Genomic DNA, 18,593 nt, shown 5'->3' on the forward strand with positions numbered 1-18,593 from the left:
ATTTTCCCGTTTTTCCGATATTTTTCATTGCTGCTCCACTCCTATTGATCGTAGCGATGTTATATAGCCTATAACCTTCCTCGATAAATGGACTATCCAACACAAAAAGATTTTTTGAATTCGAACCAGTAGTTGCTGAGATTAGCGCGTTCAACCAAACAAACTCTTCAGTTTTATAATATAAGTAAGTATAGAAATATAGATAAAAATGCCCATTTTTTTTTTAATCTCAAAATTGTTTTCTTGTTTTCCAATGGGCACAAGTTGATACAAAATTTGACACATCTAAGCTTCTGGCAATTTGATTTCCAATTGAGAGATTCAGTGAAGATAATCTGCATTAACCCATTGTGTTTCTTAAAAAATTTTTAGTCATTTTTAATTTCGAAAAAGATCTTTCTGCTGAAGCCACCGAAAGAAGTATTGTAAGAAAAGTGAAACATGCTGTGATAATTTCAGTGAAACTAGTGCAGGTAGGTCATTCTGTAATAATTTCCCAGTCCAGTTTTTTATTCTACTTAAAAAATTTGTTGTAAGATACATCAGATATATTTTATTATTCCAAAAAAAAACACCACAAGTACAAAATTAAAATAGTTTTGAAAATAGGAAAGTTTTCATAAAACACAACTGAAACTGCATTTTTTTCACGTCTTATTACAGCATGAAGTTTCACTGTAGATCTGAGGACAAAATTTAGGTATTTTGTTGTCTTGCATCATAAATTAGTCATACTTTTGTCGGATAAAGATTGGTAATTTACTATATGGGGTGTTAGATTTGCCACAATGGGATTGCGACACTGCGACAGGTTTATTAGAAACAGATGCTGTTGCATTTTTGACCGCCGGTGCCGGTCGCTAAAACCCGAATTTATTGAGTCTATGATATTGAGATGCCGCTAAAAGTCCAGCCCTTTGCAGCAAAAAATTTGTAAATAGCAATGAACGATCGATCCTGGGATTACCGCACATTTTCAAATTTTTTATTTGTAATAAAATATATAAATATAGATTGAAATACATATATGAATTTTAATTCATTTATACCGTCTCAGTATATCCACCTGTAAGCAATACCGCGTAATTTTATCAGTTTTTTTCGGTGTCTTATTTGTTATTGGTGTTTTTATTTGTAATAAAATAAATATGGCATGAATTTTCATTCATTTATACCGTCTCAGTATGTCCACATATAAATAAGCACTACCGCCTGCGCTGCCGGCCTGCTAATCTACTATCTGTAGCACAATCGCATACGTGTCAATTTTTCAGGGTCGGCTGACTGAGACTCTATTCAGCCCCGTAGCTACGGGGGGGCAAGATGGGGCTGAGCCCCCCCTAGCAGTTTTGGTTGCCCCCCTTGGAAGACTTACACATTATAAATTTCAAATTAGTTAGTACTAAAATTTCAATATAATGCCGATTGCATTGCCTAAGCAACTTTACTAGCCCCACCCGCCCGCCCTTTATTTTCTTACAGGGTATGTTATTTGGCAATATCACCCTAACGTTGATGTTGACCGTATAAAAAAAATGAACTGTCAGGTCACATTTTATTCCATAGCCTACTACTAAACATGCAAAAAAATAAACTCAAACAAATTGATTGTTACTTATTAGTGTTATTGGCCACTGTACGAATTTTTGACTGCAGTACAGCTGTTTGTGAATCTACATTCTCTGTTTTAACCAGAATAGATCAATTTAATAGCGTAAAAATCGACATTTACAATTATTTTAATGCTCTTTCAAATGTAAAAAAGTAGTTATCTGAGTGTATTATTAAAATATATACCGGGCATTTTTAAAACTGAACATAGGCCTGTGTTCAGTTTTAAAACGACGCTGTCAATGCAGGAACATTGTTGGTTGCATAACCACGAGAAATCGTTTGAGTAAAGCAGAGCTTTTTCACCGAAACTACAGCGTGTTATGCACATGTTCAACAATAAACAAAACCATAAATACGGCAAAAATTTTATAAAACAAAAACTAAATTTTATAACAAATATTCGAAATGACCGCCTCCCTGTTCCAAGCAATAACTAAGTCTGTGATGGAATCCTTGCACTGCATTTCGTACGAAATTTGGATTCAACTCTTGGCAAGCTCTGACTATTCGTTCCTGTAACTCCTGAATTGTTTGAATTTCTACGTGATCATAAATTGTATTATGTAGGTGTCCCCAGACAAAAAAAATCATTTGGCGAAAGATCTGGTGATCGTGCAGGCCAAGCTACAGGACCAAATCTGCCTATCCAACGTTCACCAAATACATCATTTAAATAATTCGTAACTATTCTACACGAATGTGCTGGTGCACCATCCATCTGCAACCAAATATTCTCAATATTTAGTGGTTCAATTTCAGGAATAATATGGTTCCTTAAACTTAAAAGTCTAAGAAATTTATTTGCATTTAAATTGCCATCAATAAAAAATGGTCCAATGAACCTATTGTTTATTAAGCCAGCCCACACATTTAGTCTTTCTTGTACTTGATGGCGAATTAAATTTTGCACATGAGGATTTGTGCGGGCCCAGTATCTGTAATAAGAACATTTTGGCATAAATAGCATTGAATAATAAAATTGTAGAAAATCTGACCGATAATTTTGTGAATTAACTTCGCCATTCCTACTAAATGATGCCTCGTCTGTAAACATAATGTTTTCTAATAGTTATTTACATTACAAGCTGCGTAAGTAAACTTTTTTGTCGAGGTGGATTTGACGGGTCGAGGCAACGCCGAGGCCCGGCAAACCTCCGAGACTTAAGAAAGGAGTTACGCAGCGTGTATTGTATTACGTTTTTTCTGCTACCGACACCAGTAACACTAAAAAGTAATAATTCTAGTAACTAAAAAATATTTAAGAAATTATCAGGAACTCATTGAACGTATTCATTTCCGTTGCAACAAGATAAAAAAATTTGTTTACAAGTAAAGTTTTCTAAAAAGTAGTTGTTCAAAGTGAAAAATGAGTGATTCAAGTCATTTACAGGCAATAGAAGAAGCTGCCAATATTGCTTGCGCATGTCTGTTACCTGAAAAACCGAAATTCCGTTATAATGAAACTTACAACGCATTTTCAATTTGGTATACATCACGAAACATTCAAGATGTTAATGAAACCGTAATGCTTGGTTATTTTAAGGAAAGATTCGAAGCCCGCAAGTCTCCTAGCAGTTTATGGTGTGAATCATGATACAAGAAACGTTGTTTTCTTGTATCATGGTGTGAATATTCAATGCTGAAATTAACGTCGTGTCAGCAGTGGCGGCTCGTGACTATCTGATGTGGTGAGGCGATGATAGAAGTTTGACAATAATAGTAATATTACTTGGTCATACTAGTTAGTAATAATAGAAGTCTTGCCTGAATACCGGTCATTCCCGGGTCAGTGGTAGGTCCCAATAATAATAATAATAATAACACCACCCATAACACATTGAATCAACAATGTTTTCACAAGTCAAAATTTTGTTGAAAGTAGCACTTTCTTGGAGGGATTCGGGAATAGTTGTTGTGTTCTTTTCTAAACGTTTTAAGCCCATGAAATTTTTAATGTGTACTTTGGAACTTTCATGTAATTTTGCACTTCGGATGAAATTCTTTAAATCGTTATATCCCGGGATGCGGGATGTTGTGTAAATATTACGGCAGAGCCATTTATATGTTTCGTAGGTACCAAGTTGATTTAAAAAACTTGGAGTACTGACGATTCTGTCGCTTATCAATGGAAGTTAAATGAATTAACGGTTTTGACTGCTCGATATTTAGCAAAATTTGCCGACGTTCTAGCTCGGTTCGCCGTGAAAACGGCGTTTCAAGAAGCAACATGACGATATCGTACTCGGGATTCATTTTTCACTCACCTGTACCTATGAAAGAGACAATAACACAAAACACCAACACGTGGGTTTTTATTCACGTTCATGCTAATTACCCACGCACCCCGCAACCCTACCGTTCTGTAAAATAAATGGAAAAATGGTTTCATAAGTACGCCGAAATTGGCCGAGAAGCACCGAAGATATCGCCTCAGTTCCGAGCGAACGCATGTATAGGAGTATAGGAGCTGAGCCATGGAAATCCGTGTCTGTGATTGGGCTTCGCTGGTTCAAGTGAACCGACGTTCTGGCCGCTTCAGTTAAAGAACTAGGGGCATAGATCGTACGGTATTCAACGAAAAATGTCAGCAGGAACCGTAAAAAATAAAAAATCATGTACAGATTTCCCATTTCAACATATTTTTGTAACTAAAAATGCATTGAAAACTCTTTTTTAATTATAAATTAAGTCAATCTGTTCTTAAGCTATACAGGCTGACTGCGAAATACATGCAAAAAAAAAATGGGCAATAGCTCACAATATGATTATGTCACTGGCAAAAATTCACGGTCCTAAGTGGTAGCAGTGTCTAGAAAAAATTATTTGAAATTAAATGTAAATTGTTATACGCGCCGCTGGTAATGTTTCGTGACCTACATAATTACTGCAATGAATGGGTAGGGGACTCGGAGTAAGAACCAAAAAAGTAACTTAATCAGGCACTTTTTTAATCGCAACGTGAAAAACACGAAAAGGGCCAGTCATTATCGAGCGGTCGTTGAAATCAGTGTATGGTCCAGTTTTCCAATGTAGAGTGTGTCGATATGGTGGTACAGCATCTCCGAGATCATGGTACCTTCAACCCCAAATTCACGATCGTGGTCGTGATGGGGCAGAAAGGAGAATTTGGATTTTCGCAGCTTGAAGTGCATCCTACATTAAAAGAACACGGTCACATCCATACCATGTTGACAAAGTGCACGGTTTGGAGCCCGCTGATTGTCCACGTTGTGTAACTCACTTTTTGACCGATGGAACTCCACATAGTCGTCAACAAGTACGATTTCAAGAGACGGTTTTCGAGAAACGTGTATTGGTTGGATGAAACAATTGGTTTGTGGAAATCAACAGTGTCCAGAAATTATCGAAGAGCTTCAACAAGTGAAAGTGGCTGCCGCTACTCCGGTGTTTTTTACCTATCAACAAACCTCTTGCGATGCTCTGACGCCTGCATTGCTAGGCAAGGACAACATTTTCAACATTTCTTGTAAAAAGGTAGTAGCATTCTAAGTTGCTCTTATTTCTGTTTCAATAAAGAATGTAAAATCGTTGTGACAAGGACCAAACATCCGTCAGAATCAAAATTACCAAAAAACTTTCACACTGACCTTTAACGATGAATGAGTAAATGAATGAACGAATGATAAGCAGCAAAAAGTCGGTTTTACTTTTAATTGAAACTGAAAGTGTTTGGGTCGTTTTTAGTCGAACGTTTTTCCAACTCTGTTTACAAGGTGGCTCAGTGCCTTCGTGTCGAGGGTGGTTCATGGGGGTTTTGCCCCATTCGATTTTTAATTTGTTTTTTCGATATTTCGGCTCTACTAGGGTGGGGATGCCGTGGTTAAAATATTTGCATATATTTCGCAGTCACCCTGTATATGCTGTGAGGCGCCGCCTCACTTGCCTCATCTGACGAGCCGCCACTGCGTGTCAGTTCTTCTGTTGTTACCTCAATTATATAAGAAAATGTTGGAAGCTCATGCAGTTGATGAAAATGTAACAGTTACTAATTTTGAAATAACTTCAAAGAATAATCCTTTAATAAATATTACTGAGTGTAGTGTTACAGTTAATATTAATAAATAATTATAAAACAAACTATTGCTGTAAAATGAAATTATTGACATTTCTCTGACATTCTACTACTTTCATTACTTTTTTATCCTGGCAGCGTAAGTAACACTTATGCCCTTAGTAACCTACTTATGGAGCTAGCAACGAGGTTGCCCTATTTACTTCACTTACGCTTATATCAGTGTCACTGGAGCAATAAGATTCATTTACGCTATCGCTAGCAGAAAAAAGTTGTTCATTAGTGTTCAGTGAGTTAAACGTCAATTCACAAAAATCCGTCCTCCTAATTTTATCCTCTTCAGTGAGGTATTGATGATTCCTAAATTTATATGGTTTAAACCGACATTCCTTCAAAACTTTTCGAATTGAGAATCTGGAAATACCGAAGTAGTTACTCATTTGCGTTATGGTGGATATTGGTTCCTCTTCAGCGTAGCATAATACGTTTAATTTCATCTCTTCGGTTAAAATGTGACATCAGTGGCGGCTCGTCAGATGAGGCAAGTGAGGCGGCGCCTCACAGCATATATCTTAAGCAGTGACTATGTATTTAATATCTATACTCACTGTCTTAGCAGGGCTATGAAAGTCTCAGCTGACTCCATAAGAAATACATGGGGAGCTTACGGAACGACATAAAGAGGTCACTGGCGTCACTAAAGGTGCTCCGACCTTGAAGAACATAGTTTCTTTTTCATTTTAAGGTTTTCGGTGAACGTTTTGTCTGGTTTTGTCAACAAGAAATGTCATATTATTTACGGAATCATACGGGATGTTGGGTTATGGGGTTAAAAACAAACGTAAAATTTATTTTAACAAAGTAATAGATACTTACGACACAGTCTTACGATAAATGTAAAAAATACTAGAAAATTCCAGGCTAAAGAGGTCAACAAACTGCAGGTTAAACGAAATAGTTTAATTTTCGCTGTGTGCGTGTTTGAGCGGTCCAAGATTTATTTTTAAATTTTAGTGTGTAAAAAATTCTAACTCTAATAAAAACTGAGACGAGGTAATCAAGAGGAAAGTCTTTGCAGGGGTGATGGAATGGTATTTTTGTATGGTTCGTTTTTTAGCCGCAAACCAGTTAACGAATACAGTGCATAAATTGGGAAAAACTCACAAAATATATTACCCACTACCGGAGTATAAACTGCAAAATGTTTAGGTGGCATCATTAAATCGCCAAAAGTCACATCTTCATTGAAAACTTTAAAATGTCACACAATTAAAACAGGATGTACCACTTCGTAAGAATGTGCAAAGTTCACACAAACTTCGCAGAAGTGGTGGTGTAAGAATGTTCGTATTAATGAGTATCCACAAACATACCATAAACAGTTGTGTTCTTTCAAGGTGAGTTTCCGGTAACTCACATCACTTAATGATTGTTGAAGAGGCCGGAATACAGGGAAGATGTGTTGTGGAAGTTTGTTTAAAAGAACACCTTAGCAAATTTTTCATTTCAAATAAAATAGTATTTCACAGTTGGTTCTTGCACTTGTATCGAAATAATCTGTAGTAAATAGTTTCCGAAACGTTCTTTGGAATTCTATTGGTGTGGGATTTATACAATTCCCAAATTGACGCCTCACAGAGCCAAACAAATATGTCAAACAATACTGATTTAGTTGCAGCAACCTTTTAGTGAAAATTGTAAACAAATTGTATTCTGTGAAAACTATTAAAAATAATAAGCAAAATGTTTATGTTCCTGAAGTTGTTTTTTATTTTTTTGTGAGTGATTTAAAAATATTAAGAGTGAATTAAAAATTTTGCAATTCACTTGTGGATAACAACTTATTTGTCAGACTTGTTAAGGCTTTAATAAACGCAGTTTAAAACGTCAAAATTGAATAAAAATGTTTTGCTTGAATATATTAATAATTTATAACAAAGAAAAAAATGACCAATGTCACTAATACATGCCAACCATTTTTATTTTTGTGTACAATTATTATTAGTATTATATGAATCACATACGAATGCTACGAAATATTTGAATCTTCGTGTTTCCCGGGAACGGGCTCCCAAGGTCACACCCGTTCCGCAAATATTGCTGAAGTTTCGTTACTGATCTACTGTGGTCTTAGGAACAGATTGACTTAATTTGTAATTAAAAAAGAGCTTTCAATACATTTTTAGTTACAAAAATATGTTGAAATGGCAAATTTGTAGATGATTTTTTATTTTTTACGCTTTCTGCTGACATTTTCGGTTAAATACCGTACGATTTATGCCCTTAGTTCTTTAACTGAAGCGGCCAGAACGTCGGTTCACTTGAACCAACGAAGCCCAATCACAGACACGGATTTCCATGGCTCAGCTCCTATACTCCTATACATACGTTCGCTCGGAACTGAGGCGATATCTTTGGTGCTTCTCGGTCATTTTCGGCATACTCATTAAACCATTTTCCCATTTATTTTACAGAACGGAAAGGCTGCGGGGTGCGTGGGTAATTAGCATGAACGTGAGTAAAAGCCCACGTGTTGATGTTTCGTGTTTTTGTCTCTTTCATAGGTACAGGTGAGTGAAAAATGAATCCCGAATACCATTTCGTCATGTTCCTTCTTGAAACGCCGTTTTCACGGCGAACCGAGCTAGAACGTCGGCAAAAAAAACTTCCATTGATAAGCGACAGAATCGTCAGTACTCCAAGTCAATTTGGTACGAAACATATAAATGGCTCTGCCGTAATATTTGTACGACGTCCCGGGATATAACTATTTAAATAATTTCATCCGAAGTGCAAAGTTACATGAAAGTTCCAAAGTACACATTAAACATTTCATGGGCCTAAAACCTTTGGAAAGGAACACAACAACTATTCCCGAATCCCTCCAAGAAAGTGCTAGTTTAAACAAAATTTTGACTTGTAAAAACATTGTTGATTAAATGTGTTATGGGTGTTATTATTAATATTATTATTATTATTATTAGGACCTACCACTGATCCGGAAATGACCGGTATTCGGGTAATACTTCTATCATTATTAACTAGTAAGACCAAGTAATTTGCATTAATCACATTAATTTAATTAATTTGATTATTAATATTGTAAGGATCCAATTCGAATTTTTAAATTTCAAACGAATTCCGCGCGCACAAGAAACGGTTAGTGAGAAGAAGGAGAGGTTGGCAACCAACCACCCCAAAGAAACAGAGATGCGCAAAGCGAGGGTGATATTGTCTTGAAAACGGTCACTTCGCTTTGACCGCTTGGAACAAACGGTCGACTTCTTTTCGAGCGCTTCGAGCAACAGGTTGTATTTTTAATTGTGAATTATTCTGTGCCTTTTGCTGTTGTGTTTTGTTTTTCCAGTGTTGATCCAGTTCCGTTGGAAAACCTAGTAGCCCCGTTGAGCCATTGGGTGTTCCTGATTTCTCATCGTTCTTACGACGAGGTTTTTGTGTTCCTGTTGGCGGTAAGCCGTGTCGAAATCTTCGCATCTTTGGAGAGGTATGTTTTGAACACGTTTTCGACTGGGACCTGTTTCGCCGCGAGATTCAAGCCCCGACGGTGCTTCTGACCTCGTGACACTTCGACGCGTGCGCCTTTTTTTCACTAATCTCGTTTTTTTATCTTTCATTTAAAATCCATCGCAGTAGGGCTTTACAGGAAGTGATTTCTAGTTCGGGCCATGCTTTATTTAGCTATATTTGTGAAATCTGTATTTTGGATGGCAGCAAACGAATTGTTATTTTCACCGTTCTTTGTTCAGGCAGCAGCCATTTTGAAGCGTCCATTTTCTTTCTTTTAATCGAGCACATGTTTTAACTGAATCTATTGAACAAAATAACAACATTGTGGGTCATGGGGGGACGTGCCTTTATTCTTTGGATTTAGCACATCGTTTATACAACGCCACAGGATTCATCGTATTTTTGCATCGCATATTTTCGACGCCTATTATTTGGAATGACGAATTCGTCCAACGCCATTTTGCAACTGCAGATTGTCTGCCATGTTTGTTTATGTGTTTTGTTTGGGGGAAATGTATGTGTAATAATGGCCCACAATGCAGCTAAATAATTTCACGTTTGAATTTTAACCAATAACTTGACTGGACACGAATTAATATTAATCACATGTAAATCTGTTAACTTTACAATCTTTCACCTCATGCAATTTGTCTTTGTCTCACAATTTCAGTTTCAGTAATTTTCCTTGTTGTATAATTTGAATTGAACGTAAATTTCCATGCTCTGCAATTTTGACCTAACATGATATTTAATTTGTACAAGCTTATTTCACACCAGATCTTTGTTTTATAAATCTTTGCTAAGTTTTGATCATGTAAATGGTTTGTTGATGAATGTTTCTCTCATATAAATTATCGGATGTCCAAATTTGATCTCAATTAAGAATTATTTGTTGTTGAATGTTCGTAAGAGTGTGTGGCGAATTTAAATGTGGTTTATTGCTCTTTGTTGAAACTTTAACGCTTGTTCGGTTGTCATTTAATGTTAGAGTCATAGAGTTTGAACATTTAAATGAAATTGAAGGTAAATAACACATAACTCGTAGTGTACGTGGGGCGCGCGACTTCTTCTCAAACTGACGGGATTAATCGCGTCACCTGCACAAGTCCGCGGGTTTTGTATAGCTTCAGGGGGCGGTCGCGGGTTTTTAACGCTGCCGGTTTCGTGATAGCCGGGACCCCACTACGGATCTGCGATCGTAACCGCCTCGTTTCGCAGGGCACGTTCGTAATGGAGATGTGCGTGTGAGCAGGCTTTGGTGTAGATAGAATCACCGTCGTGAGGGAGAACAGTGACGATCAGGAGTCCCAACCTCCACTTGTGCTACAACGCCCCCTCTGGGTATTTTGCTGTGCTCGTAAATGAAATTGATATATTTTGTTCTATGTTTGTTCGATCGCCACACTCTCATAATGATTCGGGTTCTGCCATCCAATTTACATATGTGTAGGGTTTTGTATTTGTTCGGTTTTCATATGTGTATGTCTGTCAATTCGCGAGTGTTTTTCTTTCACATATCTTAAGGTGTCTGACATGTAATATGTCGGTGAATAAAACCCCAGGGGGTTTTGGGGAATGAAGACCGATGATGCCTTGGCCCTGCGGACTCGCCAGAAGGGCAATTCGAGCGTCTGTCGTTCTTCGTTTCTTTTTCCTCCTTAGGAAGGCTCCTAATTTTGTCTATTATTTCTTGCGCTCTCGACAGTGTATGCACTTGTATGAAAGAACGTCTTCCCGCCACTTTTCAAAACCAAAAAAAAAAAAACACACAACGTAGGTTCTCATTAGTTAGACGATCACAGCCAAGGCCAAACTTTGAATTTTTGAATTTTTCGCGGGCCTTTCAAACTGTTTCAAGGTCAAATTTTAAGGCGGGAAGTTTGGGTTATCACAGAATTTGTTGCCGCGTGACCAGCATACAATGTTGCATACTGTGTTAGAGGAGCGCATTTAATGTTGCATAAATACTCATGTGTTTTGATTTAGAACAGGCAAAGTGACCAGCTGAAGAAATGGCCGAAAGACGGGAACGCAGCAGCGATAACCGTGACGACCCCGACTTCCGGATCACGGACGTGTGGACAGATCACACGCAAGCCACGACCTCCAAGGGTAGCCGAAGAAGCCCTAGCAGGGAACCGGAACGTTCCTCCGAAGGACGTTCGAGGAGCCCTAGCCAGGAACGCGGCAGACGCCGAGAGCGACGCGAGAGGACCCCAGAAGAACGACGCCACCGGTCCTACGAGCGAAGCCGATCCAGGTCCCACGACAGGGGCTGGAGGCGATACGCTTTGGACCTCGAGCGACGATTGGCGACGACATCTTTGCCCCGCCCTTCTTTTTCAGGCACGCGAAAGAAGACGCTGGAGTTCTTGCGGGAATTCGAGGATTACTGCGCCGAGACGCACACGCCCTCCTCCAGCAAGCTGGGAGAGGTGTTGAAGTGCCTCAAGGGAGACGCGATGACATGGGCGACGGCCAGCCAAGACAGCTGGAGCACCTACGAAGACTTCCGTCACGACTTCGTGGAGTTGTATTGGCCTGCACACCAACGCAGGGCCGTGGCTGAGGAGGTCCGGCGAGGACGTTTTGACCCCCACCGAGACGGACTCATGGTGGACTATTTCATCAACAAGTACGGGCTCCTGAAGTCGCTGATGTTACCAGACAGCGAGCTCGACACCATAGACAGCGTCATGAGGGTGTTCCCGGACGACGTCTGGAGCGCATGGAGCACCATTCCACCGAGGGAAAGGAGTTTTGCCAGGGCTCAGGAGTTCCTCCTTGGACGTGGGTCCGGTCGAGAACGCAGGGACTCTGACAGGGGTTCGCCCCATCGAAGGCGTGAGCGCCGATCACCACCACGCAGGCGTCGTGACGATTCCAGGTCACATGCTCCCGTCCCCGCGTTGCCTGCTCAGGCACCCTTTAACCCCTTTTCGCTTCCTCCGCCCAACACTTCGGGAAACGCCCGGAGGACACGTTGGTGAGGCAAACGTGTCTTGGTACACTTGGAATCGGGGGGACGTGTCTAGAAGAAAGAAGATAAAAATTCGATTGGCCTTCCTTTAGGTTAGCGTTTCCAGTCGCTACGCGTAGCTTCGCTCCGAAAACGCTGGGGGACGACTGTAAGGATCCAATTCGAATTTTTAAATTTCAAACGAATTCCGCGCGCACAAGAAACGGTTAGTGAGAAGAAGGAGAGGTTGGCAACCAACCACCCCAAAGAAACAGAGATGCGCAAAGCGAGGGTGATATTGTCTTGAAAACGGTCACTTCGCTTTGACCGCTTGGAACAAACGGTCGACTTCTTTTCGAGCGCTTCGAGCAACAGGTTGTATTTTTAATTGTGAATTATTCTGTGCCTTTTGCTGTTGTGTTTTGTTTTTCCAGTGTTGATCCAGTTCCGTTGGAAAACCTAGTAGCCCCGTTGAGCCATTGGGTGTTCCTGATTTCTCATCGTTCTTACGACGAGGTTTTTGTGTTCCTGTTGGCGGTAAGCCGTGTCGAAATCTTCGCATCTTTGGAGAGGTATGTTTTGAACACGTTTTCGACTGGGACCTGTTTCGCCGCGAGATTCAAGCCCCGACGGTGCTTCTGACCTCGTGACACTTCGACGCGTGCGCCTTTTTTTCACTAATCTCGTTTTTTTATCTTTCATTTAAAATCCATCGCAGTAGGGCTTTACAGGAAGTGATTTCTAGTTCGGGCCATGCTTTATTTAGCTATATTTGTGAAATCTGTATTTTGGATGGCAGCAAACGAATTGTTATTTTCACCGTTCTTTGTTCAGGCAGCAGCCATTTTGAAGCGTCCATTTTCTTTCTTTTAATCGAGCACATGTTTTAACTGAATCTATTGAACAAAATAACAACATTGTGGGTCATGGGGGGACGTGCCTTTATTCTTTGGATTTAGCACATCGTTTATACAACGCCACAGGATTCATCGTATTTTTGCATCGCATATTTTCGACGCCTATTATTTGGAATGACGAATTCGTCCAACGCCATTTTGCAACTGCAGATTGTCTGCCATGTTTGTTTATGTGTTTTGTTTGGGGGAAATGTATGTGTAATAATGGCCCACAATGCAGCTAAATAATTTCACGTTTGAATTTTAACCAATAACTTGACTGGACACGAATTAATATTAATCACATGTAAATCTGTTAACTTTACAATCTTTCACCTCATGCAATTTGTCTTTGTCTCACAATTTCAGTTTCAGTAATTTTCCTTGTTGTATAATTTGAATTGAACGTAAATTTCCATGCTCTGCAATTTTGACCTAACATGATATTTAATTTGTACAAGCTTATTTCACACCAGATCTTTGTTTTATAAATCTTTGCTAAGTTTTGATCATGTAAATGGTTTGTTGATGAATGTTTCTCTCATATAAATTATCGGATGTCCAAATTTGATCTCAATTAAGAATTATTTGTTGTTGAATGTTCGTAAGAGTGTGTGGCGAATTTAAATGTGGTTTATTGCTCTTTGTTGAAACTTTAACGCTTGTTCGGTTGTCATTTAATGTTAGAGTCATAGAGTTTGAACATTTAAATGAAATTGAAGGTAAATAACACATAACTCGTAGTGTACGTGGGGCGCGCGACTTCTTCTCAAACTGACGGGATTAATCGCGTCACCTGCACAAGTCCGCGGGTTTTGTATAGCTTCAGGGGGCGGTCGCGGGTTTTTAACGCTGCCGGTTTCGTGATAGCCGGGACCCCACTACGGATCTGCGATCGTAACCGCCTCGTTTCGCAGGGCACGTTCGTAATGGAGATGTGCGTGTGAGCAGGCTTTGGTGTAGATAGAATCACCGTCGTGAGGGAGAACAGTGACGATCAGGAGTCCCAACCTCCACTTGTGCTACAACGCCCCCTCTGGGTATTTTGCTGTGCTCGTAAATGAAATTGATATATTTTGTTCTATGTTTGTTCGATCGCCACACTCTCATAATGATTCGGGTTCTGCCATCCAATTTACATATGTGTAGGGTTTTGTATTTGTTCGGTTTTCATATGTGTATGTCTGTCAATTCGCGAGTGTTTTTCTTTCACATATCTTAAGGTGTCTGACATGTAATATGTCGGTGAATAAAACCCCAGGGGGTTTTGGGGAATGAAGACCGATGATGCCTTGGCCCTGCGGACTCGCCAGAAGGGCAATTCGAGCGTCTGTCGTTCTTCGTTTCTTTTTCCTCCTTAGGAAGGCTCCTAATTTTGTCTATTATTTCTTGCGCTCTCGACAGTGTATGCACTTGTATGAAAGAACGTCTTCCCGCCACTTTTCAAAACCAAAAAAAAAAAAACACACAACGTAGGTTCTCATTAGTTAGACGATCACAGCCAAGGCCAAACTTTGAATTTTTGAATTTTTCGCGGGCCTTTCAAACTGTTTCAAGGTCAAATTTTAAGGCGGGAAGTTTGGGTTATCACAGAATTTGTTGCCGCGTGACCAGCATACAATGTTGCATACTGTGTTAGAGGAGCGCATTTAATGTTGCATAAATACTCATGTGTTTTGATTTAGAACAGGCAAAGTGACCAGCTGAAGAAATGGCCGAAAGACGGGAACGCAGCAGCGATAACCGTGACGACCCCGACTTCCGGATCACGGACGTGTGGACAGATCACACGCAAGCCACGACCTCCAAGGGTAGCCGAAGAAGCCCTAGCAGGGAACCGGAACGTTCCTCCGAAGGACGTTCGAGGAGCCCTAGCCAGGAACGCGGCAGACGCCGAGAGCGACGCGAGAGGACCCCAGAAGAACGACGCCACCGGTCCTACGAGCGAAGCCGATCCAGGTCCCACGACAGGGGCTGGAGGCGATACGCTTTGGACCTCGAGCGACGATTGGCGACGACATCTTTGCCCCGCCCTTCTTTTTCAGGCACGCGAAAGAAGACGCTGGAGTTCTTGCGGGAATTCGAGGATTACTGCGCCGAGACGCACACGCCCTCCTCCAGCAAGCTGGGAGAGGTGTTGAAGTGCCTCAAGGGAGACGCGATGACATGGGCGACGGCCAGCCAAGACAGCTGGAGCACCTACGAAGACTTCCGTCACGACTTCGTGGAGTTGTATTGGCCTGCACACCAACGCAGGGCCGTGGCTGAGGAGGTCCGGCGAGGACGTTTTGACCCCCACCGAGACGGACTCATGGTGGACTATTTCATCAACAAGTACGGGCTCCTGAAGTCGCTGATGTTACCAGACAGCGAGCTCGACACCATAGACAGCGTCATGAGGGTGTTCCCGGACGACGTCTGGAGCGCATGGAGCACCATTCCACCGAGGGAAAGGAGTTTTGCCAGGGCTCAGGAGTTCCTCCTTGGACGTGGGTCCGGTCGAGAACGCAGGGACTCTGACAGGGGTTCGCCCCATCGAAGGCGTGAGCGCCGATCACCACCACGCAGGCGTCGTGACGATTCCAGGTCACATGCTCCCGTCCCCGCGTTGCCTGCTCAGGCACCCTTTAACCCCTTTTCGCTTCCTCCGCCCAACACTTCGGGAAACGCCCGGAGGACACGTTGGTGAGGCAAACGTGTCTTGGTACACTTGGAATCGGGGGGACGTGTCTAGAAGAAAGAAGATAAAAATTCGATTGGCCTTCCTTTAGGTTAGCGTTTCCAGTCGCTACGCGTAGCTTCGCTCCGAAAACGCTGGGGGACGACTGTAAGGATCCAATTCGAATTTTTAAATTTCAAACGAATTCCGCGCGCACAAGAAACGGTTAGTGAGAAGAAGGAGAGGTTGGCAACCAACCACCCCAAAGAAACAGAGATGCGCAAAGCGAGGGTGATATTGTCTTGAAAACGGTCACTTCGCTTTGACCGCTTGGAACAAACGGTCGACTTCTTTTCGAGCGCTTCGAGCAACAGGTTGTATTTTTAATTGTGAATTATTCTGTGCCTTTTGCTGTTGTGTTTTGTTTTTCCAGTGTTGATCCAGTTCCGTTGGAAAACCTAGTAGCCCCGTTGAGCCATTGGGTGTTCCTGATTTCTCATCGTTCTTACGACGAGGTTTTTGTGTTCCTGTTGGCGGTAAGCCGTGTCGAAATCTTCGCATCTTTGGAGAGGTATGTTTTGAACACGTTTTCGACTGGGACCTGTTTCGCCGCGAGATTCAAGCCCCGACGGTGCTTCTGACCTCGTGACACTTCGACGCGTGCGCCTTTTTTTCACTAATCTCGTTTTTTTATCTTTCATTTAAAATCCATCGCAGTAGGGCTTTACAGGAAGTGATTTCTAGTTCGGGCCATGCTTTATTTAGCTATATTTGTGAAATCTGTATTTTGGATGGCAGCAAACGAATTGTTATTTTCACCGTTCTTTGTTCAGGCAGCAGCCATTTTGAAGCGTCCATTTTCTTTCTTTTAATCGAGCACATGTTTTAACTGAATCTATTGAACAAAATAACAACATTGTGGGTCATGGGGGGACGTGCCTTTATTCTTTGGATTTAGCACATCGTTTATACAACGCCACAGGATTCATCGTATTTTTGCATCGCATATTTTCGACGCCTATTATTTGGAATGACGAATTCGTCCAACGCCATTTTGCAACTGCAGATTGTCTGCCATGTTTGTTTATGTGTTTTGTTTGGGGGAAATGTATGTGTAATAATGGCCCACAATGCAGCTAAATAATTTCACGTTTGAATTTTAACCAATAACTTGACTGGACACGAATTAATATTAATCACATGTAAATCTGTTAACTTTACAATCTTTCACCTCATGCAATTTGTCTTTGTCTCACAATTTCAGTTTCAGTAATTTTCCTTGTTGTATAATTTGAATTGAACGTAAATTTCCATGCTCTGCAATTTTGACCTAACATGATATTTAATTTGTACAAGCTTATTTCACACCAGATCTTTGTTTTATAAATCTTTGCTAAGTTTTGATCATGTAAATGGTTTGTTGATGAATGTTTCTCTCATATAAATTATCGGATGTCCAAATTTGATCTCAATTAAGAATTATTTGTTGTTGAATGTTCGTAAGAGTGTGTGGCGAATTTAAATGTGGTTTATTGCTCTTTGTTGAAACTTTAACGCTTGTTCGGTTGTCATTTAATGTTAGAGTCATAGAGTTTGAACATTTAAATGAAATTGAAGGTAAATAACACATAACTCGTAGTGTACGTGGGGCGCGCGACTTCTTCTCAAACTGACGGGATTAATCGCGTCACCTGCACAAGTCCGCGGGTTTTGTATAGCTTCAGGGGGCGGTCGCGGGTTTTTAACGCTGCCGGTTTCGTGATAGCCGGGACCCCACTACGGATCTGCGATCGTAACCGCCTCGTTTCGCAGGGCACGTTCGTAATGGAGATGTGCGTGTGAGCAGGCTTTGGTGTAGATAGAATCACCGTCGTGAGGGAGAACAGTGACGATCAGGAGTCCCAACCTCCACTTGTGCTACAACGCCCCCTCTGGGTATTTTGCTGTGCTCGTAAATGAAATTGATATATTTTGTTCTATGTTTGTTCGATCGCCACACTCTCATAATGATTCGGGTTCTGCCATCCAATTTACATATGTGTAGGGTTTTGTATTTGTTCGGTTTTCATATGTGTATGTCTGTCAATTCGCGAGTGTTTTTCTTTCACATATCTTAAGGTGTCTGACATGTAATATGTCGGTGAATAAAACCCCAGGGGGTTTTGGGGAATGAAGACCGATGATGCCTTGGCCCTGCGGACTCGCCAGAAGGGCAATTCGAGCGTCTGTCGTTCTTCGTTTCTTTTTCCTCCTTAGGAAGGCTCCTAATTTTGTCTATTATTTCTTGCGCTCTCGACAGTGTATGCACTTGTATGAAAGAACGTCTTCCCGCCACTTTTCAAAACCAAAAAAAAAAAAAACACACAACGTAGGTTCTCATTAGTTAGACGATCACAGCCAAGGCCAAACTTTGAATTTTTGAATTTTTCGCGGGCCTTTCAAACTGTTTCAAGGTCAAATTTTAAGGCGGGAAGTTTGGGTTATCACAATATTATTATTATTGTTATTATTGTCAAACTTCTATCATCGCCTCACCACAACAGACAGTCACGAGCCGCCACTGTGTGACATCTCCTATTTCTTTGATGATTGCTATTGACGACACATCCTCTTGCATTAAAATTTTTAATTATGTTCCAAATTGTTGCGAGAGACGGAATTGGCCTAGTAGGGTACTGTATCGAAAATAAATCCCTTACAATTCGTATGCTACTACCAGCTTGGTACCATTGCAGTATTTGAATTTTTTCTTCTGTCGAATACATTGTGTGCAAGCAGCTTTGACATTTTAGAAAACATTTCAAAGCATTCTATTTGATTCTACTTTTTTAAACGATGGACTTGTTGTAATGTTGGTTGCATTACAGTTGCAATTGACTGCGTCGTTTTAAAACTGAACATAGG

The 18,593-nt window shown here is 40.8% G+C and overlaps 2 protein-coding genes and 1 long non-coding RNA gene across 3 annotated transcripts; all 3 read left to right on the top strand.

Moving 5' to 3' along the window:
• The first annotated feature begins 6,215 nt into the window (after positions 1-6,215).
• LOC135135149 (uncharacterized) lies at positions 6,216-7,407 on the top strand. Its single transcript, XR_010281448.1, has 2 exons — positions 6,216-6,990; positions 7,045-7,407. It is a non-coding gene; the product is annotated as an uncharacterized LOC135135149 (long non-coding RNA).
• A 2,644-nt stretch (positions 7,408-10,051) lies between these two features.
• On the top strand, positions 10,052-13,383 carry LOC135135274 (uncharacterized). The gene is made up of 2 exons (XM_064064302.1): positions 10,052-10,516; positions 11,162-13,383. The coding sequence occupies exon 2, from the start codon at positions 11,188-11,190 to the stop codon at positions 12,163-12,165; it is 978 nt and encodes a 325-aa protein (XP_063920372.1). The 5' UTR covers positions 10,052-10,516; positions 11,162-11,187; the 3' UTR covers positions 12,166-13,383.
• Positions 13,384-13,605: 222 nt separating this feature from the next.
• LOC135135275 (uncharacterized) lies at positions 13,606-16,937 on the top strand. Its single transcript, XM_064064303.1, has 2 exons — positions 13,606-14,070; positions 14,716-16,937. The coding sequence occupies exon 2, from the start codon at positions 14,742-14,744 to the stop codon at positions 15,717-15,719; it is 978 nt and encodes a 325-aa protein (XP_063920373.1). The 5' UTR covers positions 13,606-14,070; positions 14,716-14,741; the 3' UTR covers positions 15,720-16,937.
• The last annotated feature ends 1,656 nt before the right edge of the window (positions 16,938-18,593 follow it).

The sequence above is a fragment of the Zophobas morio genome, unplaced genomic scaffold, assembly GCF_036711695.1.
Source record: "Zophobas morio isolate AGI-343-1 ecotype UQ-CSIRO unplaced genomic scaffold, CSIRO_AGI_Zmor_V1 ptg000024l, whole genome shotgun sequence".
NCBI classification, from domain to species: Eukaryota; Metazoa; Arthropoda; class Insecta; order Coleoptera; family Tenebrionidae; genus Zophobas; species Zophobas morio.